Source organism: Lipotes vexillifer, unplaced genomic scaffold, assembly GCF_000442215.2.
Source record: "Lipotes vexillifer unplaced genomic scaffold, Lipotes_vexillifer_v1.1 scaffold469, whole genome shotgun sequence".
Taxonomy (NCBI): domain Eukaryota; kingdom Metazoa; phylum Chordata; class Mammalia; order Artiodactyla; family Lipotidae; genus Lipotes; species Lipotes vexillifer.
Window position 1 is genome coordinate 1964123 of NW_006788006.1, and position 26666 is coordinate 1990788.

The 26666-nt window shown below is 55.2% G+C and overlaps 1 protein-coding gene across 1 annotated transcript in view; it reads left to right on the plus strand.

Annotated features, from left to right (window-relative positions):
• The window catches only part of SIN3B (SIN3 transcription regulator family member B), a 36497-nt gene extending 16601 nt beyond the window's left edge, over window positions 1-19896 (plus strand). The window contains exons 6-19 of the mRNA XM_007460997.1: window positions 2959-3081; window positions 4158-4247; window positions 4706-4824; window positions 8671-8878; window positions 10391-10507; window positions 11650-11888; window positions 12619-12802; window positions 13558-14161; window positions 14350-14519; window positions 17208-17381; window positions 17670-17762; window positions 18915-19009; window positions 19217-19421; window positions 19521-19896. Of these exons, the coding sequence (XP_007461059.1) occupies window positions 2959-3081; window positions 4158-4247; window positions 4706-4824; window positions 8671-8878; window positions 10391-10507; window positions 11650-11888; window positions 12619-12802; window positions 13558-14161; window positions 14350-14519; window positions 17208-17381; window positions 17670-17762; window positions 18915-19009; window positions 19217-19421; window positions 19521-19751 (2652 nt within the window). The 3' untranslated portion in view covers window positions 19752-19896. The remainder of the gene's footprint in view (window positions 1-2958; window positions 3082-4157; window positions 4248-4705; window positions 4825-8670; window positions 8879-10390; window positions 10508-11649; window positions 11889-12618; window positions 12803-13557; window positions 14162-14349; window positions 14520-17207; window positions 17382-17669; window positions 17763-18914; window positions 19010-19216; window positions 19422-19520) is intronic.
• Window positions 19897-26666: the final 6770 nt, after the last annotated feature.

The window sequence follows — 26666 nt, forward strand, 5'->3', positions numbered from 1 at the left end:
GGGGGGGGGGGGCGGGGGCCGGTTGAAGGAAGCCCTTGTCTGGACTCCCCGGGGGCAGGGAGCTCACCTCTATACTGGGCCTCTCAGCCCAGCTGCCTCCTCACGGCCCATCCCCAAGTCCAGCTTTCTCCTCTCCATTATCTGTCCCGCGGATCTCTCTGAACTTCAGAATCCTATTTGGTTTTTTTCTCCCTGTTCCCAAATAGCTGTCCTTGGCAGTCCTAGCATCATTCCCATCTTCCTTCTCTGTATGCTCCTGCTCGTCAAAGACTCTCCTAACTGGCTCGGGGGGCCACGTGGCTGAGGAGCAGAGGGCTCTCACCACCTCCTTCCCGCTTCATACCCTTCTTGTGTTGGCTTAGCCCAAGGCTGTGGGTGCTTGGGCCTCTGTGTCCCAAGCTGCATGCTGTCACCCACTGTAAAGCCCTGTGTTGCTCCCTTGTACAGTTGGTGGATAGTTCTTGGGTCTCATCCCCTTGGATCTTGGCCTCAAATCTCAGCTCTGACCCTGGTGTTGGCAGCTTTTTCCCTGAACCCCATCCCCGCAGAGATGTGTGCACAGTGGCGTCCCTGGGTGGCCTTCCCAGGGTCATTGCTGTCAATGCTTCAGGGTCCAGGGGCAGCCCACCCTCATGGCCTCAGGGAAGAAAGGCCTGGCTCTGTCCCTGGCCAGCTTTTGCTGCTGCACAGCTCACATGAACTTTTTGCAGGCCTTGGTTCCTGAGTTATCATCTTGATGGGTCAGGGTTGGGGTTGAGTAGAGCCTCTTGTCCTCTGAGGGCTGTGGTTGCAGTGCCCCCTGGTGGACACAACTTGGCATTTACCAAGTTGGACCCTGACAAAGCCCACCCTAGAAAAATAAGCGTTTCTCTCAGAAAAGCACCTGCCCACAGAGTTTCTTTAAATGGCATTTGTTATCAATTCAGCAGTGTTTTTTTAAGTGTATATTGTGTAATTAGAACTGTCTTGTACATTTTAAAAGATTTAATCAACTTTTTAAAATTACTAAAACGCTCATAAATAATTTGTCATATAGAATGATCTTTTCATTAACTTTTAGATTTCTATTAAAACTGCAGGAAAAAGAAACCAAAGGTGAAATTTGGTATTGTCCTAATTAAACTCGACTGCTTCGCCTAGATCACGGCTTAGCAAAGTTTTTCTATAAAGGGCCAGACAGTAAGTATCTTAGGCTTTGCAGACCAGACAGTCTCTGTGGCAAAGACTCAGCTATGCCATGGTAGCGGGAAAGCAGCCATAGGCCTGTACGTCAACGAATGGGCATGGCTGTGTGCCAGTACAATTTTATTTACAAACGCAAGCCGAACCAGTCCCTATGTGAATGGTCTTTGGGGGTCTTCTGCCTCAGGCATTTGCACATTGGGACATTTAAGTGAAACAAAAGAACTGCCTGAACTGTTAGGAGAAGATCGGTGGTACTGAGCTTGCCTTCCAGCTGGGTGAGCTTAGCCGGGCAAGCAGTGGGTTATCCCCTTTCCTCCCAACGCCCCCCCCGCAAGTCCTACTCAGCGCATCATATCGTCACCTGTCCCCCTCCTTTAGGAATTGGTGTTTGCACCTGTTCTGGGATCTACAGCAAATACCAGTTGAGAATTATTCCACATTAGGTTCTTGGAGCAGGCTTGGGTCTTCGGATAACTAATCCCTCCAAAGAAGCTTAATCCTCTAAGGGACAGGTTTTGCCTGTAGTTAAACAATAGGTCTTTATTATTATAATTATGAATATAAAAATAGTACATGCTCATGAGAAAAATCAAGCATTCGTGAGAGCGTCAAGTATGAAAAGTTAACTTCCCTTTTTCCTAGCCTGTTTCCTCAGAGTTAAGTACTTACAAGTGTCTTATAGTACGTATCTTTCCAGAAATCTCCTCTGAATGTGCAAACAAATGTTTATCCTTTTAAAAAAGATGGCGTCCCATTTGTTCTGCCCCTAGGGGTTTTTTCTGTTTGTCATAACAGTGTATCATGTATGCCTGTCCCTGGCAGTGACACAGTGGACACAGAGACACAGAGCTAACTCATAGCTGACAGTTGCCTCTGTTTGGTTTGGATGCACCACGACTTGTTCACCCAGCCCACGCTTTGGGCTGACAGCACACCCTTCACGTAGTGTCTCTGCATATAGGCCCCGTGGTGGGAGTGGGTGCAGGCAACGTGAACGTAGTGGGGCTGATTGCAGTGTGCCTCTCCAGCCCAGCCCTGAAGAAAAGCTGTGGTCTGTTCACCTTCCCAGCTGCCTGCTCTTACTTTCATACAGATGCAAGTGCCGAATAGATCCTTCCAGAACCATTCTTCATAAATATTGCCAGCATCCTGACCTGTTAATCAGTGGTTGGTGTAGAGCCTGGGAGGACTAGAAGTGAGCACCCCACCAAGTGATGACATTGTCCCAAGATGCGTTTTCTTATTCATAGGAAAGATTGCAAACTTGGCTGGAACCCCTCCTCCCCCGCCCCAGTGACCTGGCACCGTCAGCTTCTTCCTCTTGCTGCCAGGGCCTTGCACGTTGCTGGTCCTCTAGCCTGAAATTCTTTTCCTTTCTGTGGTGCGCTCGAACATACAGGCAGACACCCTGTCAGTGGTCTGCTGGGTGAGCCTCACACGCCAAGGCCCAGCTTCAGTGTCTCCCCACTGAGCCCTCCCTCACCTGTCAGGACCCTCGCCCATCGAGGCCTTCCATGAGCCTTCTCCCAGCCTCACAGCGCGTGACTGTGGTGAGCTGGGTACACGGGTCTTTCCTCCAGTAAACGTGAGCATCTTGAGAGCCAGGGTCACCTTGCACTGGGACAGAGGCCCTGGCCCGTGGCAGACAGTGCTTGCTGGGGCCATGAGCTGAGCTGCAAGTGGTTCCACGCACCAGGATACATTGAGAACCAGCGCTGATGGTCCTGGCTGTGTCTCTTCAACGCTGACCACCTCCTGTGTTTTTGTCCCTAGTTCACAGGAAATGGGCCGTGCGAAATGAACAGTGTCCAAAAGAGTGACCACGAGAAGAATCTGGAACACAGCAAAAAGCGCTCTCGGCCCTCACTCCTCCGTCCCGTGTCTGCACCAGCCAAGGTAACTGTCAGCTGTGCACATAGATGTGTGCATGCGTGGACACCCAGCAGCCTGGCCTTCTCTGTAGATGACTTGAGGAGCGATATGCAGAGACCTGGGGCATGAGGCCGAGTCCAGGCTCTAGTCCAGCTTGAAATTCACTGGCTGTTGGACCTTGAGAAGTTGACTCACCTGTGAGGTGGCCGGTCACCTGTGCCCCCTGGCTCACGAGATTGTGTGAGAAGGAGTGTCACCTCCTTGTAGAAACCGGATGTACTGCTCAGTCTGCTCCTTTTCACCATCACAGCTCTTTCACAGGCAGGGCCCTTAGGTACAGTTGTGCAGGTCGGTTACTGCACAAGGTGCCCTGCTAGGGGGTGAGAGGCACTGAGGTCCAGCTCCTGTTGTTCTCATCACCTGTGATGGTGATTTTCTAATTCCATCATTCTTTATGCATTTACTAGTTGGCTTTCTACTGTAAGGAAGAGCTATTTTTCATCTCCATTTATTTATGTGTATCTTCATAGACTCGGGTTATAATCCGTGACTATCACTGTTTATCTTGATGCCTAAACCGTCCCAGATCTGGCCAGTGGGGCCCTTTGGGCTGGCTCTTGTGTCCTCTTGACACATCCCCATCATTCTTCAGGCATGTGGGAGATGGTTCTGTAGTGTCCTCGGTGTCTCAGCACAGTGGCCAAGTTCAGGTCCCCTTCCCATCACCATCACGGCCCATAGGACGAAACAGGCAGGGGAAGAGGTTTCTGATACAGTATCTAGGGGCATGTTTCCCTGGCTTTTCTTACTCTATGACAATCCCTCCTGACATCAAAAGAGCTAAACTGCTGAAAGTTAGATCCCAGATTGTGGGCAGAGTGGTTGTGTGACCTTTAACCCTTCACTAGGTCATGGAGGCTGAGGTGGGTGGTCCTGAGAGGTTCATCCACGGGGGTCTTGGGCAGACGTCATCCAGCACCTGATGGCGGTTCCCATCAGGAGAGCTCAGTGTTGGTGATGTTATGATTCTAATAAAGATGGACACAGGGGCTGCCCGTGGGAGGCACACAGCATCCATGGCATGGAATTTCTCTCTACAGAAGAAAATGAAACTCCGTGGTACCAAAGACCTGTCCATCGCCACCGTGGGGAAGTATGGGACTCTGCAGGAGTTCTCCTTCTTTGACAAGGTGAGCGGTGGGACCCACGACTTCTGGGCCTCCCCCCGTCCAGGCTGGCCTTGCCCAGCTCAGATCTGAGCAGGCAGGGTTGGGAGCAGGCGACAGGCGGCCAGTGGTGGGCAGCGGGCAGGAGGTAGCGAAACAGGTGGGAAAGGCAGAGCTCAGAGCCCACACCAAGTTTGGGGGCACGTGTCTGTCACTCAGAAGCTGTGTGGCATCTCTAAAGCTGGGATGGTCCTGGGGCTTCTGTCCAGAGTCAGTGGGCAGAGCCAGTGAGATGGCTCTAGGCACATGCTGTCTGAGCCAAATATCACTGCACGGAGAGCAGTCCACTGCAGACCACAGCCGGCCCCTTTAGAACACGCCTGTGTTGGTGACTCTGTGTGCACCTGGTGATAGCAGAGCCAGGTGTACTCAGGAGTGGGAGTTGGGCCCGGTAGGGGCCCCCTGACTCGCTCTCCCCACAGGTGCGCAGGGTGCTGAAGAGCCAGGAGGTCTACGAGAACTTCCTCCGCTGCATCGCGCTCTTCAACCAGGAGCTTGTGTCCGGCTCTGAGCTCCTCCAGCTGGTCAGCCCATTTCTAGGGTGAGCGACACTTTTCGGGGCTCCCCACTTGGGTTTTGTTTCCGTAAACTCCTTTCACCCTTCTTTTGGCTACTGTTTTTGGAAAACGGTATGTGCGTGTTTTTCGATCTTGTCTTTAAGTTGAAGTTGTTACAGAGATCGTTATAGATTCACCAGCAGTTGTAAGAAAGAACACAGAGAGGTCCTGGGCAGCGTTCCCTCGTGGTAACGTCTCTAGTCAGTGTCATAGCCAGTATGTTGATATTCACACAAGCCACCCATCTGTTCAGGTTTCCCATTTTACCTGTGTGTGTGTGTGTGTGTACGGCTGTATCACCTGTGAAGGTTGGTGTGTCCACCACCACTGTCCAGGTACCGAGCAGCTTCAGAACCACGAAGATCCTTGCGTTGGCCTTTGATACCCACACCCGGGTGCCTCCCACACCCCAAGCCCCTGACAACCCCTAATACCTGTGTTCCTTCTCTAAAGCTTATATAGCAGAAGTATTATGTAAATGGAATCACACTGTGTAACCATTCAGGATCAGCTTTTTTCACCCAGCATAATTCCCTGGAGATTCATTATGCTTTTTAAAATTCTAAGAATCAGAAATTACTGGGAAGAATGAAATGACCACACAGCATCCCTGCTGCCCAGAGAGAAACTCTGTTAGCAGATCCGTTACCCGCTTCCAGCACGTCCTGCTGCCCTGTGTGAGCTGCCCCCCGAGGGCCCAGCAGCCTCTGAGGGGGCGGAGCTGTCCTGGGAGGTGACTGTGCATCCGCAGGTCATGCACCTGTGCTGTGGGAAGGGGAGTCTGCTGGCTCCCAGCGTGCTTCCCACTCACCAGCCCTGTCATGCCCAGCGAGTTTCCTAGCCCGTCTGAGCCTCAGTTTCCATTCTGTCAAAGGGGGATCATAAATATACCTGCGCAGGGTTTCAGAAAGTTTCATATGGGCTCTGCCTGAAGACCCTTAAAATAGCATCTCGAACACGGTGAGTTTGCATTATACATGACGTGTGCGGCGTCCTGTTTAGCCCCCAAGACAACCCCAGAGGCTGCCGGCCCCTTGGGGCAGCTACCTGATTCCCTTTCTATTAATTAAAAAAGTTTTTTTAACTTTTTTTTTTAATGTAAAATAAAACACAGATCCAGGAAACCACATAACAGAAGAACGGCTTGGTGAATCATTATTAGGCAGACACCCTTGTGGCCACCACCCAGGTCACAAATGGACCTTTGCCAACCTCCAGGAGCCCCTCCACCTGCCATCTCAGTCATGCTCCCTCCCTTGGCTTGGGAGTGACCACCTCCCTACACTAATTACGGCTCAACCAACCCAGGCGGACACTGCCAAACACACGGCTCAGTCTCACCCCGTGGTCTGGGTTTTGTTTTCTACTGCGTCTTGTGCATTCCTCTTCATCTCTAGGTTCCCTCTGCCAGTTTATTCCTTACCGTGTCTGCATTGGCATCCCCACGGCGTGGGTGCATTTTGCCGAATGCACCTTCACATTCCCCCACATCCCTCTGTCTGTCAGGAGGCAGTGGTATCCTCTGAGTTCTTTCTGTGGTTTATTCCTTTGTTTATTCATTCACCGCGGGTTGCAAAAGAGAGCATCTCAACAGTATTTATCACCTTTTGGTGACCCAAGGTAGATGCTTGATTTCTCCCTTTATTACAGTGTCAGGGTGATGAGTCTCTTTCCTGTTTCATCAGGCCAATTAGGAACTGAAAAGGGGACCAATTTCTTTGGCGTTACATGAACTCATGAATTTAAACACATTTGATGTGTCTCAATACATTTTAAGCTGAGGAAACTGAGGCCCAGAATGGATACCTCTCACTCTCTCCAGGATAAGCTCTCATAAGAGAGCTTTGCGTGGTGATGGGCAAGTTCAGGGGGATGCGTCCTGGAAGCCCACCCTTCGCTCATCCTCTGCTCTCGGGATCTGAGTGTGGCTGTTGAGTTTCACATAAATGGCATCACACTGTCAGGCTGGGCTGCAGTCTTCTCTTTTTTCTTTTTTAAACTCAGCAATTCTTAGACCCAAATGATCGTTTTTAGCGACTGCACAGTGTATGTACTGTAGTTTTCTCAGCAGGGTCTACAACAATGGACATTTATCTCCAGTTTCCCCCTGTAATCCATGCTGAGATTATGCTCTTGGGCTGGGATACTCAAAGGTCGAGTTAGGGTCATCAGGAGGTGCTTCCTTGATGGTCCCGAGAGTGTACACACATCAGGGTGACCTTTTCACTTGGATTAACTTTCTGGGGCTGCTAAAGATCTGCTAATGCTCTGAAAAACCACCCAGAGCAGGGTGGCAGGCGTCACACAGTCTCGGCTAAAACGTGGCTGGTTTTTTTTACGTGGATTTGGACATGCTCACATCGAAGTACATCTGCGCGGCTCAGAATCCAGTGCTCTGAGCTCGGTCAGGGTCGGCTATTCCCGTTTTGACATGTGAGCAGCAGTTAGAGACTCCAGGCCTGGGAGAGGGCCACGGGGGTGTGCCGCAAAGCGGAGAAATGAAGCGGCTTCTGCTCGCTCATCTTGACCTGACTCCCAGCTGGGTGAGCCTTCACGCCCACCCCCCTCCCCACCATGAGGCCTCTGTTTGCATGGGCAAGCTTCTTTCTGGGTTTGTACACCCACGGGCAGCTGAGTGCAGTGGCCCAGAGAGCTGCCACCTGGTGACAGCATGGCTGGGGTTGGGGCTGGAGTGGGGTAAGCCTCCCCTTCAGAGTGGTTTATCCTGCTGTAACCTCAGGCGTCCTCTACACCGATGTTGTTGATGTCTTCCTTCCCTGCATTTCTGTTGGCTTGCGGGTTTTCCTTGTGAGCTGAGTTGGCGGGGGTCCTTTCAGGCGGGCCGCCTCGGGGCACATAGTTAATGAGGGGAGACTACCAGGCTCAGTAATGGCAGGATCATCACACCAGCTGTCAAAATGTCTGCACCCTTTCTGTAGGATTTGATATTCATTTAAACATTAATGCAGATGACAGTGGGGGTCAGTTGCGTTAAAATCTTCCCATCGACATGCACAACCATTACATTATGAGAATTTGTCTAGGGAGGGGGGTCTCCCTCATGAGGGAGGAAGGCCCTGGAGCTGGGAAGCAGATTTTATCTGTCAAGGGCCAGGGGTCACTGCTAACCAGCTTCTGGCGTTATGCGCAAGCAGCCACAGGCAATACTAAACGAGTGGACGTGACCGACTACTTACAGGCAGATGTGGGGAGGTTGACTAGTTTGCTGATCCTTGGCCTAATGCCCGGCCTCTTCCAGTCAGGGAACATGGCTGACCCCAGCTTCTGCCAGTCCAGGTCATTTTATTTGGCATGTTCAAGGACCTCCCGCAAGTGGTGGGGCCTGGTTGGTGACAGAGGGCTGGAGGGCAGATTCACACATGTGACAACTTCACACATGTTGGATGCTTGTTCTGCCTCTCGCTCCTCCTCTCTGATGTTGATTCTGACCATCTTTAACTGCCGGCATCAACATGAAGCCATTTTAACATCTCTAGATCATTCTCAGAAGGCCCACGGGATGCTACTTACCATTTGTCTTTATTTCTTTTTTTTTTTAGACTTTAAAAAAAAAAAATTGAAGTATAGTTGATTTACAATGTTGTGTTAGTTTTTGGTGTACAGCAAAGGAATTCAGATATATATGTTTATTTATTCTTTCTCAGATTCTGTTCCATTATAGGTTATTATAAGATACCAAATATAGTTCCCTGTGCTGTGCAGTAGGACCTTGTTGTTTATCTATTTTGTATATAGTAGTGTGTATCTGCTAATCCCAAACTCCTAATTTGTCCCTCCCACCTCCCTCCGACTTGTCTTTATTTCTGAAGGAAATTTCCAGAACTGTTTGCACAGTTCAAGTCCTTCCTGGGGGTGAAAGAGCTGTCCTTCGCCCCACCCATGAGTGACAGATCCGGGGATGGAATAAGCCGGGAAATCGACTACGCCTCATGCAAGCGCATCGGATCCAGCTACCGGGCGCTCCCCAAAACCTACCAGCAGCCCAAGTGCAGCGGGAGGACGGCCATCTGCAAGGAGGTAGCGCTTCCCGGGGCTCACGTCAGCTTGTGTGCTGCATGCTCCTTACCCCCTCCTGTGTTCCACATGGAAGACCGAGTGTTGATCCCCCCGATAGTGAATGGTGGATGGTGCCGGGATGTGCCAAAACAAAATGCATGGGTGGAGATGACAGTTTCTTACCCTGCTGGTGGTTCTGGCAAGCCGCAGAGCGCACAGCGCCAGCATAGGGTTTGGCTTGTTCCTCCGTCATTTAGACTGAGATTTATTTCTGCCTTGAGCCCACTCTGTTGCAGCATGTTTCTGTTTAGCTTGACCACTGAACACTTTTTCAGGGTTAGTAGACAGGCTTACTGCATTTCCAGAATTCAAGAGTGCCTGCTGGATTCCAGGATATGTAGTCTGGGAGTCAGCAGACTATGGCCCATGAGCCAAATCCGGCCCACTGCCTGTGTTTGTAAGTAAAGTTTTATTGGCACACAGACATGCCCATTTGTTTACATACTGCCTGCGGCTGCTTTACCAGGACAAGAGCAGAGTTGAGTACAGGCGTGCCTTGGAGATATTGTGGGTTTGGTTCCAGAGCACTGCAATAAAGCAAACATCTCAATAAAGCCAGTCACACAATTTTTTTGGTCTCCCAGTGCATATAAAAGTTACGTTTATACTGTACTGTAGCCTGTTAAGTGTGCAGTAGTGTTATGTCTGAACAAAACAATGTATATACCTTAATTTAAAATATTTTATTGCTAAAATATGCTAACCATCATCTGAGCCTTCAGCAAGTCACTGATCACAGATCCCTATAACAAATGTAATAATAATGAAAAAGCTTGAAATATTGTGAGAATCACCAAAGTGTGACACAGAGACACAAAGTGAGCAAATGCTGTTGGAAAAATGGCATCGATAAGCTTGCTCGATGCAGGGTTGCTGCAAACATCACATTGTTTAAAAAAAAAAAAAAAAAAAAAAAGGCAGTATCTGTGAAGCACAATAAAACGATGTATCCCTGTAGACCTGACAGACCAAATGACCTGCAAAACCTAAAATATTTATCTGGCCCTTTACAGAGAAAGTTTGCCAACCCTAAAGTATTGATAGTAAGATTTGTTCACTTGATCAAAGCCACGTTTTCTCTTAAAACCACTTTAAGGGCTTCCCTGGTGGCGCAGTGCTTGAGTGTCCACCTGCCGATGCAGGAGACGCGGGTTCGTGCCCCGTTTCGGGAAGATCCCACATGCCGCGGAGCGGCTGGGCCCGTGAGCCATGGCCACTGAGCCTGCGCGTCCGGAGCCTGTGCTCCGCAAATGGGAGAGGCCACAACAGTGAGAGGCCCGCATAACGCAAGGAAAAAAAAAAAAAAAAAAAAAAAACCACTTTAAAAGTAATTTTACTATTTGTGTGATAAGGTAATTTCCTGTAAAATCAGTATTGTTACTTATCCTCATATCTTCTACGCTGGACAACACAGTAAACCACTCTGGCAGTGGGGGCCTGGCGCGCTGGTCACGGCATTTCCTCTTGGTGCAGGTACTGAACGACACCTGGGTGTCCTTCCCCTCCTGGTCAGAGGACTCCACCTTCGTGAGCTCCAAGAAGACGCCCTATGAGGAGCAGCTGCACCGCTGTGAGGACGAGCGTTTCGAGGTGTGTGTGCGGCCCGCCTTCTCCACGGCCCTGCCCTCGCTTTCCCCAGTTCATCTCCTCTGCACCCTGGGATGTATCCTGATCCTCCTTGAGCCCTCTCGTCTCCTTTAGAGTATCAGGGATTCCAGCACTTTCCAGCAGGGGGCAGCTCCTGAAGGCCTCCCTTTTCTGCCTTGCTGGCCTCCAGGCTGGCTAGGCATTGGGGGGTGGGGGGCGGCGGGGTGGTGGTGGTGGTGGTGGTGGTGGTGCTGGTGGTGGGGTGTGTGTGTGTGTGTTTTCATTAACTAAAATTAGGTTCACTTCAGTAAATTTTTTTAATACAAATTTTTACCGAGATCACTGTAGATTCACGTGCAGCTTAAAAAATAACACAGAGTGATCCGGGTGCCCTTTCCCCAGTGGTAACAGCTTGTAAATCTCTGGCACAGTGTCAGAGCCAGGATATGGACATTGACCCGGCCATGATCTTATTCACGTCTCCCTAGTTGGACTTGTATTCGTGGGGGGCACGGGGGGGCAGGGTATCTTGTGCACAAGCATGTGCATGTGTGTTTAGCTCTGTGTGGTTCTCTCACCTGTGGAGGTCCATGTATCCAGCACCACAAGCAAGATACTGAACAGTTCCCCCACGAGGAGGATCTCTCACACTGTTCCTTTATATCCCCATCCACCTCCCTCCCCAATTCCCAGCATCCATCAACTTATCCTCCACCTCCTTCACTTTGTCCTAAGTGGAATCAGTCACATGGTATATAACTTTTGGGGATTGGCTACCCCCAGCACATGTTCTGGGGAGTCACCCGGGGGCTGTATGTACCATGCGTCCCTTCCTCTTCATTGCTGAGTGTAACGTGCTTTTGATGCCTGTGGGAAGGGTCAGCCTAGGACCCATTCCCCTCCTCAGATGGGTCCACCAGTGGTGAGGTCCAGGTGGTGCCATCATCGCCCAGGTCTGGACCGCCCCCACACCCCCGTAACCAGCTGTGCTACCTCCAGTCCCCCAGACCCACGTCAGGGGCCCCACACCCTGATGTCTATCGTCTCCTCTTCAGTTCTGCACATCCCTTCTGCCAGCCCAGGCCCGTCCCTAGGGCCCCGCTGACGCCCCGACAGCTGACCCCTCTCTGCTTTCCCGCCCATAGTTAGACGTTGTCCTGGAGACCAACCTGGCCACGATCCGGGTGTTGGAAAGCGTGCAGAAGAAACTCTCCCGGATGGCGCCGGAAGACCAGGAGAAGTTCCGGCTGGACGACTGTCTGGGGGGCACGTCGGAGGTGATCCAGCGCCGCGCCATCCACCGCATTTATGGCGACAAGGCTCCGGAGATCATTGAGAGCCTCAAGAAGAACCCTGTCACCGCTGTCCCCGTCGTCCTGAAAAGGTGTCCTCATGCTTCTGACCACGCTACCTGCTGCAGGGAGCCCCCCAGCAGCTCATTAGTGCTGTTTGTCACGGGTGTAATCGTGAGGGGGCCCCTGGGGTCTCAATCTGGTTGGTTTTCCAGTCTTGCTTCATCTCCCCATTCCATTCCCGAGAGGAAAGCACAACCGTCAACAGTTGTTTGTGTCCTCCTAGAACTTTCTGTCATGCACATAATCATATCTCAACATGAACATGAAAAGTAACTATTTTAAAGCACAAATGGGACCATCCTATATCACGGCTTGCCTTTTATTTAATCACATGTTTGGGACCCTCACTGTGCCAGTGAACAGGTATTGGTTAAGTGGCTGCCCTCAGCCAGGTGCTGTGCCCAGCCCTGGGGCTACAGAGCCAAGCGAGCCCGACACAGTCCCTTCCATTGCGGGGTTCACAGTTGAGCAAGGGAGCCCGGCAGTCGAGCCAGCAGCTGCATAGAGCGCAGTCAGTTCTGTGGGCCAGGACAGCGATGTTTGAGAAACCTTAAAACTGGCTGTGCGGGTTCCACAGGGCCGTTACCCCCTCCCTCCTTTATACAGCACAGAGCCCGCTGCACAGGCCTGGAGCTGGCTGTCCCGAGTGTGGAACATGTCCAGTGGGTCTGTGGGTGGCAGACAGGCTGGCCCTGCACAGGGATGACTCGGGCAGGTGTCCCGGGCTGTCCATGTGCTGAGCGCCCCCTGGCCCTGCAGGCTGAAGGCCAAAGAGGAGGAGTGGCGGGAGGCCCAGCAGGGCTTCAACAAGATCTGGCGGGAGCAGTATGAGAAGGCGTACCTCAAGTCCCTGGACCACCAGGCCGTGAATTTCAAGCAGAATGACACCAAGGCCCTTCGCTCCAAGAGCTTGCTCAATGAGATTGAGAGCGTCTATGACGAGGTGAGGCCCTCCTCAGCCGGGGTCGGGGCAGGCTGCCTGGCCCAAGCTCTGGCTCTCCTGGCCTCGGGCAGATGGCCAGCTCTCTGCGCCTCCATTGCCCTCGCCAGGCTGCGTAGGGGTAAAGGTGGGTGTTTCCGTAGCACCCAGCATAGGGCTGGCCCAGGAGGCAGATTGAGGCCACCCTGCCATTGTCAGCAGAGGGGGCGACTAGGGCTGACCGTGCTTCTCTGTGGCTCTGGACTCAGTGAGGGGAGTGGTTGGCATGGGCTGGCGAACGGGAGCAAGTAGGTGGGAGGCTTGTGCCAGCACCGGGTGATGGCAGGACCACGGAAGGGCTGGTGGCAGGCGGGGAAAGGACAGAGGCAGGGAACGTTGCGGGGTGGTGACGGACCGGTGTGCAGGGCTGGGGGGGCCGGGCCGGAGTGCAAGCAGTCACAGGTCTTCCGGGGTCTACCCAAGTGTCTGTGAATGAATGATGGTGGGCAGAGGCCCATGGTCCTCCCTGAGCCTTCCTCACCCCCAAGGCAGCCAGGGTCAGCTGGACTCGAATAGTCAGGGTGCTGCTCGCCTCGTTTCCCCCAGCCTCTGAGTGCTGCTGCAGGCCTTGGTAGGGGGAGTTCGGCCTCGTTTTGGTTCCAGAGCTCAGCTGGGCCCCCAGCCATTGTGATGCCCTCAGAGCCCCATGGCCCTGGACCCCCTACGTGGAGTTCTCCCAGTGGGTCGCTTCCCGTCTAACGGCCGCCCTGTCTCCCCAGCACCAGGAGCAGCACTCGGAGGGCCGCAGCGCCCCCTCCAGCGAGCCGCACCTCATCTTCGTATACGAGGACCGGCAGATCCTGGAGGACGCGGCCGCCCTCATCAGCTACTACGTGAAGCGGCAGCCGGCCATCCAGAAGGAGGACCAGGGCACCATCCAGCAGCTGGTGCACCAGTTCGTGCCCAGCCTCTTCTTCTCCCGGCCGCTGGACCTGGGCGCGTCCGAGGACTCTGCCGATGAGGGCCGGGGGAGCCCCCAGGGGCAGAGCGCAGACCCTGGTGACCGGAAGAAGCCAGCGCCCGGACCGCAGAGCAGCGCCCCGGAGGACAAGGGGGCCTCGGGCGAGGCGCCGGCCACAGAGCAGCCGCCGCCGCAGCACAAGCCCCTGGACGACGTCTACAGCCTCTTCTTCGCCAACAACAACTGGTATTTCTTCCTGCGCCTCCATCAGACCCTGTGCTCCAGGCTTCTGAAGATCTACCGCCAGGCACAGAAGCAGCTCCTGGAGTACCGGACGGAGAAGGAAAGGGAGAAACTGCTCTGCGAGGGCCGCCGGGAGAAGGGCAACGACCCCGCCATGGAGCTGCGGCTGAAGCAGCCAAGTGAGCCCCTGGGCCCGGGGACGACACCGTGGGGGCTTGCCTCTGAGATCCGGGAGGGGAGGCGGGCCAGCTGAGCAGCTGCCCCAGAGCCACGGGTCACCTGCAGTGGGAGGCAGTGACTCCAGATCCTTCCTGGTGGTGGCCGCGTGGGAGCCGGGCCCTCCGTGACCATGGTGCCGCCCCCTCAGGTGAGGTGGAGCTGGAGGAATACTACCCGGCCTTCCTGGACATGGTGCGGAGCCTGCTGGAGGGCAGCATCGACCCCACGCAGTACGAGGACACCCTGCGCGAGATGTTCACCATCCACGCCTACGTGGGCTTCACCATGGACAAGCTGGTGCAGAGCATCGCCCGGCAGGTGAGCAGGCGTGGGGCGGGCAAGTGGGCAGCACCTCCCTGCGAGTCCCTTTCCTTCACTCCTGTGCCTGCAGTTGATCCCGTGGTTGGCACCTTCCCTTTTTTTTCAATTAAGGTAGAATTCTTGTAAAGTAATATTCGCCAGTTTTAAGTGAACATTTCAGTGGAATTTAGCACATTTGCAGTGTTGTGCAAGCATCATCTCTGACTAGTTCTAGAACATTTCCATCTTCCCCCAAAGAAACCCTGTCTCCATTAGCAGTCACTCCCCATCCCTCCCCTCCCAGCGCTTTTCTGTCTCTCTGGAGTTGCCTGTTCTGGGTATTTCACATAAACAGAATCACATACTATGTGGCCTTTTGTGTCTGGCTTCCTTCACTCAGCCTAACATTTTTAAGGTTCATCCACATTGTAGCGTGTGTCAGTATATCATCCATTTTTATGGTCAAATAACATTCCGTTGTGTGGATGGACCACATTTTGTTCTTCCACTCATCCGTTGATGGACACTTGGGTTGTTTCCACCTTTTGGTGGTGGCGACCAGTGCTGCTGAGGGTGCGCGTGTGCGAGGTTATGTCTGAGCCCCTGTTGAAAAACCTTTCGTGAGGGTTGTTTGGCAACATGTAAAGAACCTGTGGCCCACTTTTCCTGGCGGGGGAATATCCGTGACGTGCATCAGCATCACCCACAGCTGAATGTCAACAAGAGGAAATTGGTCATAAGTATATAAACAGCAGAGCCCCAGACAAGTCGGGTGTGGTCCCGGGACGTGGGTCCTGCTTGGTGACCACTCGAGTTGTTGTTCAACTTGACTTTCATTTCCTGGTTATCAAGTGAGGCTGTTCATCATAAAGTGGAAAAGAAGCAGAGGAAGGAATAATGTCATAACTCTGTCACCCAGGTACAGTTACTAGAAACATTTTAAAAATGGCAGCTCCTTCCAGGTTTTACAAATTTCTTATTGAAGTAAAACACATACAGAAAAGTGCCGACTCCTAAATGTGCAGCTCGGTGGGTCTTCACAAATGGACACCCCACCCGTGTCCCCTCCAGCCACCCCCGCGACTCACGGGCGCCCGCTGCTGATTTCTGGCACTGGGGTAGAGTCCCTGGTTTTGAAGCTGTACAAACTCAGCGTCTGGCTATGTCCAGGCAGCGTGATTCTCTGAGATTCCTGTCTGTTGAGATGCCCGTTGGCTCCTTCATCATCCACCTGGGAAGGATTCCAGGGATGAGCTCCCATTTGGGCCCTTGGAGCAGCGCTTTGCATCCCGTGTGGGCTGTATGTGTGCATGATCTCTGCTCCCCTGGGTGGGGTGCAGGCAGGCCCTGCCAGCCTTGGGGGGAAGCTTCCAGATTCCTGGCCCACTCTGGTCCTGCCCCGGGGGGGCGTGGAGGGGGGAGGGCTCTCTCATCTCTCCTGGACCAAGCAAGTCGGCTCCCAACAGGCCACAGCTCTCAGGAAGGCGGCCCCATCTGTAGCGCCAGGAGGATTGGACCATATATACTTTGACTCATGCCTTTTTTTAAAAAAAAAAACTCCTTCTCTCCGCAAATGTCTCCTGTAAAACCTCTTTTAAAAGATAAAAGAAGCAATAAAAATGGAGCTGTTTAGTTGGAGCCATAGTGAGGGCAGGACCCCCACATGTGGCTCACAGGGCCCCTCCACACAACACCTGTAACCAGCGTCGTATCCACACTCTTTACTTCCTTTTATTTATTTATTTATTTATTTATTTTTTTGCGGTACGCAGGCCTCTCACTGTTGTGGCCTCTCCCGCTGCGGAGCACAGCCTCCGGACGCACAGGCTCAGCGGCCATGGCTCACGGGCCCAGCCGCTCTGTGGCATGTGGGATCCTCCTGGACCGGGGCACGAACCCACGTCCCCTGCATCGGCAGGCGGACTCTGAACCACTGCGCCACCAGGGAAGCCCTATTTATTTTTTAAATTAGCATTTCTTATTTTCAGTAATAGCAGCTAACGTTGATTGGGAATGTGCCGGATGTCAGGCACCATATGAGACCCATGTGTGTCCACGCGTCGCTGTGTGCACTCAGCAGAGGGACACACAGAGCAGAGCCTGAGGCACTAAGTCTGCAGTAGCCTGTCTGGGCCACAGCTCGCGTGCAGAGGGGCCAACTCACGCCGGCCTCAGCTTTTTCCAATCCTTGTCTCATCCTAAGCCTAAAGGTTTTAAGTATGCTTATAGGTATTAAAGGAATTATTTGTGTTTATGACTGAACAGTGGCGGAAGATAATCACTGCTTTTATGATTACCATCCCCATTTTGGCACATTTTCTTTTGTATTTTTTTCTGTGCGTTTCTCATACCCAGGCAGGGTTTGCTGGTCTGCTCTAGTTTGCTCTGGTTTGCTCTTGTCTGATTTGGTCTAGTTTGGTCTTGCTTTTGGTCTGGTCCAGTTTGCTAGTTTGCTCTGATTTAGTTTGGCCTGGTCTGCCCCAGTCTGGTCTGGTTTAGTCTGGTCTAGTTTGCTCTGGTCTGCATCCGGCATGGAGGTCGCCCTGCACAGCCCGTTGGACGCTGGTCTTCACCCCCACCCCGTGGACTTTGCCACACCGTCTCTGGGTGAGGTAGGGGCTCCAGCAGGAGGTGGGAGTGGTGGCTGTGCCTCAGCCCTCCTGGCGGGCACACGCCAGGCACCCACCGGCCCTCCCTCCCCGGCAGCTGCACCACCTCGTGAGCGACGATGTCTGTCTGAAGGTGGTGGAGCTCTACCTGAACGAGAAGAAGCGGGGCGCTGCCGGCGGGAACCTGTCCTCCCGCTGTGTCCGCGCCGCCAGGGAGACCAGCTATCAGTGGAAGGCCGAGCGGTGCATGGCTGATGAGAACTGCTTTAAGGTGAGAGGCCAGCCACGCTCAGCCCCACACGAGGCTGGGGGGAGCACGGCGGGCACCCATAACAGGAGCCCAGTACCGTGTGCTGCTTTCGCTGGGCCTCTGGGTGCAGGCCCCAGCCCCGGAGGGCACCACAGGGCCTGTGGGGTGGGAGCCTGGCACGTGGTCCCTCAAGGGAGGATGGGGCTTGGAGGCTGGTGAAGAGGGGTCATTGATGACCTTTCGACCTCATTCTCTGCCGGCCTGGGCTGTTCTCGTGGCTTCAGGCTGTTTGTCCCCATCCTTCCCCAGGTGATGTTCCTCCAGCGCAAAGGGCAGGTGATCATGACCATTGAGCTCCTGGACACCGAGGAAGCCCAGACAGAGGACCCGCTAGAGGTGCAGGTGAGGACTGCAGCCCTGTGCTCTGTGCCTTGTACACACCGTGGGGGCCGGGGGCAGCCACAGGCAGCATCATGGGTCTCCCACCACGGGAGCCCATGCACGTGCTGGCCGAGCACAGGCCGCAAAACGTCCACCAGAGAAGTCTCTGTGCAGGCTGAACGCTCTCCTTGGAAACGCATCCGGAGGTGGGAGTTGCAGGTGTCCTCTCAGGAGCCATGGGTGTGTCCCAGGGCCGGAAGGCCGTGTGGGAGCCAGGCCGGCTTCCCCCCAAACCCCGGCTCCTGCCACCTGCTGCTGGCACCGTGACATCCGCCCATGGCCAGCCCAGTCACTCAGACCCCGCAGCATGTGGCTGCCGTGCTCCCCGTGCACGAAGCTCAGAGCTCTGGGTGCCCCCTGACCACCAGGAGCAAACCCGCCTGGCCCACACATTGAGGTGCATATTCCACTTGGTGCCCGCACGCCAGGGAGCAGGGCCCAGAAGCCCCAAGCTGCCTCCACAGGGCTGGGGCGCTGCCCACCACAGCCTCAGGGCTCCCTTCACAGCGCCCTTCGCTGGAAACGCTTTCCAAAACAAGGGAGGCTAGGGGCCTGCACACCCGGCCCCTTCCAGAAGTTTCCAGCAAATGTGGTTTTGTCAAGCTTGAGTCTGGAGGAGCCTCGTGCCTTAACAGGGTGGTGAGCAGTTGAAGGATCCCTCGGACGCTACAGGCCATGTCTGACCTGGACCTGGTGACCGCTCCGGGCCCCCCGTTTACTCAGCCGCAGCTCCTGCCGGTGCTCTCCCTCTTCCTACCTGCTGTTTGTGTCCTGATGTCTGTTCCTGCCCACCCATCCCCCAGACCCCGCTCCCCTCCGTGGCAGGGGCCTCCTGTCCCACGTGAACTTATCATGTGATGGATACAGGAAAGTCGTTACACAGCAGGGATTTATCCACTTAAGCACGAAATGCCATAAATCATCTGAATAGTGGCCTGGGTGTGCGTGTCCCACTCCAGCTGAGCCCTTTATCGGGAGCTGCAGTCTGCTGGTCTCGCTATCACACTTCAGGGTCCTCCTCAATAGCTGTTATCCTAGCGCTTCGGGAGTGGTGGGGACAAAGTCCCCGGGAGCCTCTGATGACCTGGGCTGTGTCTCCCTCTGTCCCCCAAGCACCTGGCTCGGTACGTGGAGCAGTACGTGGGGACCGAGGGTGCGTCCAGCTCGCCCACCGAGGGCTTCCTCCTGAAGCCTGTGTTCCTGCAGAGGTGAGAGGACTTTGGGCCCGGGGGCCTCTCGCACCATTGCCAGCACCCAGCGTGACGGGGTTTTATTAGTTTTCACGGGATCAAAGGGTTTGGGTGGTGGTTTTCATTGCTTCAGATTGCGTTTCTCCAACGCTGGGAGGTCAGGCATCTTCCCAGTGTTGCTGGGCCATGAGGACCTTCTAGTCTGCAAATCCTCCTCACCCCCAGGAACCTCAAGAAGTTCCGCAGGTGGCAGTGTGAGCAGGTGCGCGCGCTGCGGGGCGAGGCCAAGAGCTCCTGGAAGCGGCTGGTCGGGGTGGAGAGCGCCTGCAACGTGGACTGCCGCTTCAAACTCAGCACCCACAAGATGATGTTCATCGTGAACTCCGAGGACTACATGTACCGCCGCGGGACGCTCGGCCGGGCCAAGCAGGTGCCCCTCCCTGCCCACATCCTGGGAACCTGGGGGCCAGCCCACAGCTGTCTGGGGTGCTGGGGCCATCCTGATTCTTCTCTCCCCCGCCCCCTGCAGGTGCAGCCCCTGGTCCTGCTGCGCCACCACCAGCACTTCGAGGAGTGGCACAGCCGCTGGCTGGAGGACAACGTGCCGGTGGAGGCAGCCAGTCTTGTGCAGGACTGGCTGATGGGCGAGGAGGACGAGGACATGGTGCCCTGCAAGACGCTCTGCGAGACGGCTCATGTGCACGGGCTGCCGGTGACCCGCTACCGAGTGCAGTACAGCCGCCGCCCAGCCTCGCCCTGACGCTCGCACACGGGCACCACGACTCGCACATAGTGCAGTTGCTTCCTCGGCCTGTGTGTCTATCGGGCGTTTTCATGAACAGTGTGAGGGGAGCAGAGCGTCCCCCAGCCTTGCTGCTATGGGCTGTGAGCTCCAGAGAAGGGCGGGTCATGTCGGCTCTCGGCCCCACGCTGCCGTCCCTCTTGGCTTCCCCGCTTCATTTGGGCCCATCCTGTGCCAGACGTAAAGCACTCCCCGCACTTGAACTCCAGGGGCTCCGTCCCCACTGAAGGGCGAGAAGCAGTGCAGCGGTCAAAGGCACAGGTGAGCGCGCCCACATGCCTGCTGGGCTGCTCCCATCACACGTGCCAAACCCCCAGGCCTGGGCACTGCTCGTCCGTTTCTGCGTATGGTGAAAGCGGGTGGAGAGCCATGCGAGGGCTCATGTTCAGGAGGGCTCAGCGTTTGAGGGTCCCTGACATCGGAGGAGTCGGGCCCAGGTGGACCTGCTTGAAAAGCATGTCCTTCCCAGGCTTCTAGAAACATTTCCCAAGCTGGGCGACAGCCTGCATCTGACAGTTCGGGCATCGGCTTGGCCCAGCGGGTGCCTGCCTGGGGTCCTCAGTCACTTCGAAAGTGAGAAGAGCCCTTTCAGCCAGACTGTTGGGATCCTGCTTTGATGTCCAGACATAGAGTGGGCAGGCGGCACCAGAACTGCCCAGAAGACCCTGCTCCGGAAAAAAAGAGACTCAAACCCCATGTTGATCCGACAGCTGGACTCTGGGCACGTGAGGGGAGGGGGCCTGGCCTGCCGCACCCGCTGAGCTCGAGTGGTCCCACCCCGGGAGGGCCCTGGGGTGCGGTTGTGTACCTAAGATGGACATTCTAGAAGTATATATATGCACACATATTTATTCCTTTATGCTCTCTTAGTGGTTGTAAGTTCTACAACGGCCAAGTCTCACGGCCTCTCTGGGGCTGACAGCCCTCTTCGTGGACTTCTGCATACCCGCCCCAACGCCTCCATTCCGGCAGCCACCACCCGGGGCGGATATGGTGTGAGGGGCAAAAGCTGCCTTTGTGCCAAGAATGCCAAGCAGTTCGGGCTAGGAACCAGCTTTTTGAACTTCCTGCACCGTGAGAAGCTCTGGCCGGGCCCCTGACACCATCAGCAAGTGGGCTCCACTGGCCCGTGGGCCTGGAAGAACCCCCGTGCGGCTGCCTCTGCCAGCTGCAGCCCTTGCCTTCCTGCAGCTGAGCTGTGCCAAACACCCAAGGTTCCGGGAATTGGAGACGTGTTTCTAGAAGTTTACCTGTGGAACTCGAGGTTTGCAAAGCCTGTGACTCCAGGCCTGGGCGATTCTAAGGCCAACCTGTCGCACCTGGATGTCTCCTCACCCGTGTTTTCTCACGTGTAATCCATGCACTTTGTACGCATCCTTGTTTTATAAGAAGGAAACTTATCAGAATTCCTGAACCAGACCCTCCCGGCAGCCATCCTCCTCGGGAGCCCGCAGCCCCTCCTGTGCCTCTGCCTGGGCCTGGGGTGCGGGCCATACCCCACCAAGCCCCCCATCCTGCATGCTTCTAGGGAGCATCTCTTCTGTTTTTGAAGAATTTCTGTTCTGGGGCTTGTACTTCCTTTGCAGCTGTTTTGAATGTAGTTTTCCTTTTCTATTTATTTGCACATTAAAGTTAAAAATTAAATACTGATCTAAAGCTGTGAGGTTCAGTCAGTCATTTCCTGTGAGCAAATCTGGGGGTGACCTCTCACTGCCAGGGGAATTGGCCTGACCTCAGGGAGTGTCTGCACAGGCGCGCCTGGGAGTTCTCAAACCCCATGTGGGGACCCCCCCCCCCCCGGGCCCCCCCCCCGTGGCTTCCCTGTGGCTGCACAACAGGGTCCTGTTTCCCCCGGGGGCATGGCCCCGCCTCCAGGATGTTTTCTAGAATACAGTAAGTCCCCTACATACAAGCAAGTTCTGTTCCGAGAGCGCGTTTGCCAAGTCCAATTTGTTCCAACGAAGTTAGCCTAGGTAGCCAACTAACACCATCGGCTATGTGGTACTCTACTGTAATAGGTTTATAATACTTTTCATACAAATAATACATAAAAAACAATAAAACATTTTGAACCTTACGGTACAGTACCTTGAAAAGGACAGTAGTACAAGAGCTGGCATACAGGGCTGGCGTCAAGTGAACAGGTGAGAAGGGTTACTGACGAGGAGGGAGAGGAGGTGGGAGATGGTAGAGCTGAAGGATCGTCAGCAATAGGAGACGGAGGGCAAGCTGCAGTTTCACTCACTCCTGACGCTGATGGAACCCACGTTCGCAACTTGAAGGTTCGTATGTAGGGGACTTGGGTGTGTTCATTCCCAGCTCAGTTTTCGTATTTGCTGGAAATGAGAAGTGTTTCCTTCCAGTGTTGCACGTGCAAAGCATAATTTGAAGACTGCAGCGTTTGCTGTGAGCTTTCTGTGCCTGCCCACCCGCTTCTAACACCAGGTCCAGAAGCCCACAGATGGCGGGGGATGCGGGGTCTCTCCCTCCTCCAGCCCTACAAAACCACCCTCCATGCTCTCTGGTCCCCCCTCGCAGCTGCCCCCCTGCCCCTTCCTTTCCTCTCACCTCCTGTGTCTTCACCATCATTGGGTCCCCTGAACATCTCCAGGACCCCCTCCTACCAGCCCCACACCTGCCTTCAGGTAAGAGGGAGCCCTCAGCTCTGCTCAGGGTCCTCTTAGCTGCCCCCCACCCTGCGAGGCTTTTGCAGCGCAACTGGCCAACCCCCTCCCCTCCCACTCAGTGCTCACTGCCAGGCCTCACCCATTGGGTCCCTGAGCTCAGTTGGCCCTGCCTTCTGCCCAGCCCACCCTGCCCACCTGGCAAGTCCTCTCCCAAGAGGTGTCCCCGACCTTCCCAAGGGGCCACAGCTGCCTCCCAGGGACCCCCTCACATGTCCCTGGCAGTGCGCAACTCCCCAGAGGGTCAGAGCTCCTGGGGAGTTTGTGACCGAGGCTTGGTGCTGCCCTAGATTTCTCCTGCCGCAAGCTCACGTCCGGCGATGGCCAGGGCCCGCTCTGTGCTCCTAGACTGGCTTTTGTTGGAAGCCCTGGGAGGGGAGGCCTGGGAGGCAGGTGGTGGCTGCTGCAGCTCCCAGAAAGGACACCCGGTCCCAGGAGAGCAGACAAGAGGCGTCCCCAGGGACCACTGTGGCGGGCAGAACTCTTGGCCCCAGGATTCCAGCCCTAGTGGACACCTTCCAGAAGAGTGCCTGCCCTCGAGTGGGCAGTGCCTGTGACTGGGATAAGGTTCCTGGACAAGAGACAGGAGGGAGGGTCTCCGCTGGCCTGAAAGACAGCAGCTCCACGTGGCAGAGGGGGCTCGGCAAATGAGGATGAGGACCTGGGCCCTGTGCCTACATAAAGCAGCCCTCATCCTAACGGCCCTGCAGCTCCCCTTCCAGCCTCCTTCGAGTGGTGCGGAGCTGCAGGACCAGGTAGGCTGCCCTCGCCCTCCCCCTCCCTAGCATGGCGGAGGTGGGGGGATTGCCTGGGGTGCTTGGGGCAGCAGGAGAGTTGGGGGGCTCAGGTAGAACATTTACTCTGTTCCTAGTAAGGTGTTTGCCTTGCTGGCTCTTTGCAAAATAGAACTAACGCAATGCACCTGATGTCCTGGCTGAGAGTGAGGTTTATTGTTCTAAAAAGCAAGTTGACCTAAAATCATTCTGAGGAGGTCCATGGCGGGGGTGGGAGTGGGGGTAGAACTGCTAGGGGTGGGACTGGTGGGGGTGCAACGTGCCTAGAAAGAGCCTGTAGGGATGGGGAGTGACGAGCATGCAATACCTCCAGCCCTGCCGGAGGCTCTTCAGAACCTTCCCCATGCAGCCCTGTGTGCGGGAGCTCCAGCCCACAGGTCAGGTAAGCAGACTCAGATTTGGGGTTTCAGGGATGAAGCACAGGGCCTCTGTGGTTGGGAGGGCTGGACCTCAAACCTTGGTGCCCGGCAAGTCGGGGGTCACAGCACCCACCTCTCATCCCGGTCCGAGGGTTAATGTCCCTGGCCGCAGGCCGAGGCCCAGCCTGGGAATGAGGGGAGATCCGGACACATTTGCAGGTGTCCACATCTGGCTTCAAAGTACAACATAAAGAAAACACAATTTCCACAAAGATGGCCATCCCGAGAAGCATTGCCTCGGAAGGACTTGAGGGGCTGAGTCATCAGTGACCTCCGTCTTCTAGTGGAGACGGTGAGGCAGGAAGGGGCAGCCAGGGAGGACAGGCTTGGGGGAGTGGGCTTGGAGGGTCCAGGTGAGGCTGGAGGATGAGGAATCCCAGGACTAGCCACTGGCTTAGGTCTGTTTGCCGTTTTTTTCACTTTATTTCTTTATTTATTTTATTTTTTTGCAGTATGCGGGCCTCTCACTGTTGTGGCCTCTCCCGTCGTGGAGCACAGGCTCAGCGGCCATGGCCATGGCTCACAGGCCCAGCCGCTCCGCGGCATGTGGGATCTTCCCGGACCAGGGCACGAACCTCTCAACCACTGCACCACCAGGGAAGCCCTTTCACTTATCTAAATTGTGGTAAAATACACGTAACACAATTTACCACGCGACCATTTTAAGTGTACAGTTCAGTGACATAACGTACACCCACGTTGGGAATTCCCTGGTGGTCCAGTGGTTAGGACTCGGCGCTTTCACTGCCGACAGCGCGGGTTCGATCCCTAGTTGGGGAACTAGGATCGCGCAAGCCTTGCAGCGCAGCCATGAGTAAATGAGTAAATAAATAAACAAAAAGTACATCCACGTGGTTGTATAACCATGCCCACCATCCATCTCCAGACTCTGTTCATCTTCCCAAACTGAAACTCTATCTTTAACTAAACACTAACTCCCCATTCCCCACACCCCTAGCCCCTGACAACCACCCTTCTGCTTCTTGCAGTCTCTGTGCATTTGGCCACTCTAGGGACTTCATATAAGTGGAATCATACAGTATTTGTCCTTTGGTGACTGGCTTATTTCACTCAGCACAGTGTCTTCAAGGTTTATCCATGTTGTATGCTGTGTCAGAATTTCCTACTATTATGCCTTTTTTGAAACATGAGTTTTTATGGAAAGTGACGCACGGCACAGAAAATTCCCATAGCACAAAAAAGGCTCACAGAGAAGAGTAGGTGCCCATGTCCCTCCCCCCGAAGGCAGCTGCCCCCAGTGTGCCCCAGGAGGTGTTCACGTGGCTCATCATCCGATTGGAAACAGCGGCCCTGCACCTCCATGGCTGTTTCCATGGCGGCAGGGGTGAGGGGGGGTTGTTTACGGCCCCCCGCCCCGCTGCCGGAAATTTCCCTGTACAGACGTCTTCCTGAGCGTTTCTCTGTACAGACCCGCCATAAATTCCTAGACACGGAATTCCTGAGTCAAACCACCCGCCTCACACTCCAGTCCGCCCTATCCCTGGCAGGGAAGAGCTGCCGGGCCCAGCTTCCCCTGAGCAGGTTCCCTGCTCTCTCCTGGAGGGCAGCAGGGGGTCCCCATCCCCCGTTTTCCTGTGCGCTGAGGGCGTCATCATCATAACTGGTCACGTGTGCTGTGAGGCATAGGCGTGGGATGAATTTGTCATTGGTGCTGGTGGAAACTGCTCAAAAATGAGGGAGAGGTTCCTGGCTGAGACCGCTGCCCTGACTGGAGCTCTCCAGGCCTCGATCCCCGCCGACCAACCCTGGACTGGGGGGCAGGGACCTCGGCATCTCGGTCTCTGGCTGCACTGACTCTGTCCAGGACTGCTCGGTCATTTCCTGGCTGGTTCCCATGTCCCCGAGTGTTTGGCTAGATTAGGGTTTGCCATACCAGGACATGGCTGCATCCGACCCCCTCTCCCACCGCTAGTTCATTTCTTCTTCCCTGACCCTCACTGCCCCCTTGGGGTCCACCTGCTCCCAGACATTGCCCCCACCACTGTGACCCAGTCCTGACCTCACAGAGACCGAGCATCTCCAGTGCAGGGCTCCCCCAGGGTAGGACAGTGTAGCTGCTCTGAGGTCTGGAGGGGGAATCGTATTCAGGATGGAGGAGTACCCTCCCCTCTGGGTGGGACGTGGAGAGGTCTGAGGGGTGAGGACCCCAAGGGAAGGTGGTTCAGGGGGCTCTCTGGGCTGGCTGGGCCACCCCCTCTGGCTCATGTACGGCTGTGGCCCCTGGTCACACCTGGGACCCCAGGCTGAGCGTGGGGTCAGGACCAGAGCAGAAGCGGCTTTGAGAACTGGAAATGGGCACCTCCCAGAGGGGGCTGCAGCCACGCTCCCCTAAGACCCCCAGGACAGCGCATGCTCAGCATCGGGGGTTCTGGCTGAGAACCAAGACCTCCTCATCAGGCTCACAAGGCCTGCCCCTCTCTGCGCCTGCCGGGGGACCTGTGCTGGGGCGTGGGTGAGGCTGCATACGGCAGGGTAACCTCCACAGAGGGCCAGGGGCATCTGGGGGGTCCACTCACCTGCTCTGGCCTCTGATTTGGGGTCCTGCCTGCCAGAGCCGGGGGTGGGGTTTGGGAGGAAGGGGCTTCAGGAAGGACCAAGAGCTCCTGACGGAGGGAGGGGAGCGTGGCACAGAGGGCTGGGCTGTCATGAGGATGGGGCCGAGATGTGATCGGCCAGCAAGAAGTGGCCACTTGGCCTACAGAGGCTTCCTAGGCTGGATGGGGGCTGCAGCCTGGCCCCTCCTCTCCCATCTTACTGGCCCAGCACCTAGACCCCAAGTAACTCCAGCTGCCAGGCCTCCTCAGGCCAGGCTTTGGGCCTCCCACGGGCTCATGGGGGCAGGGACTGGTTTATCTCACCAGACCTTGTCCCCTCCTCCACTGGCACTCAGGAAGCTGGGGGCGGGGGTGGGGGGTCTGGCCAGGCAGGAAGCCTGAGGTCAGCCGGCCACAGCCC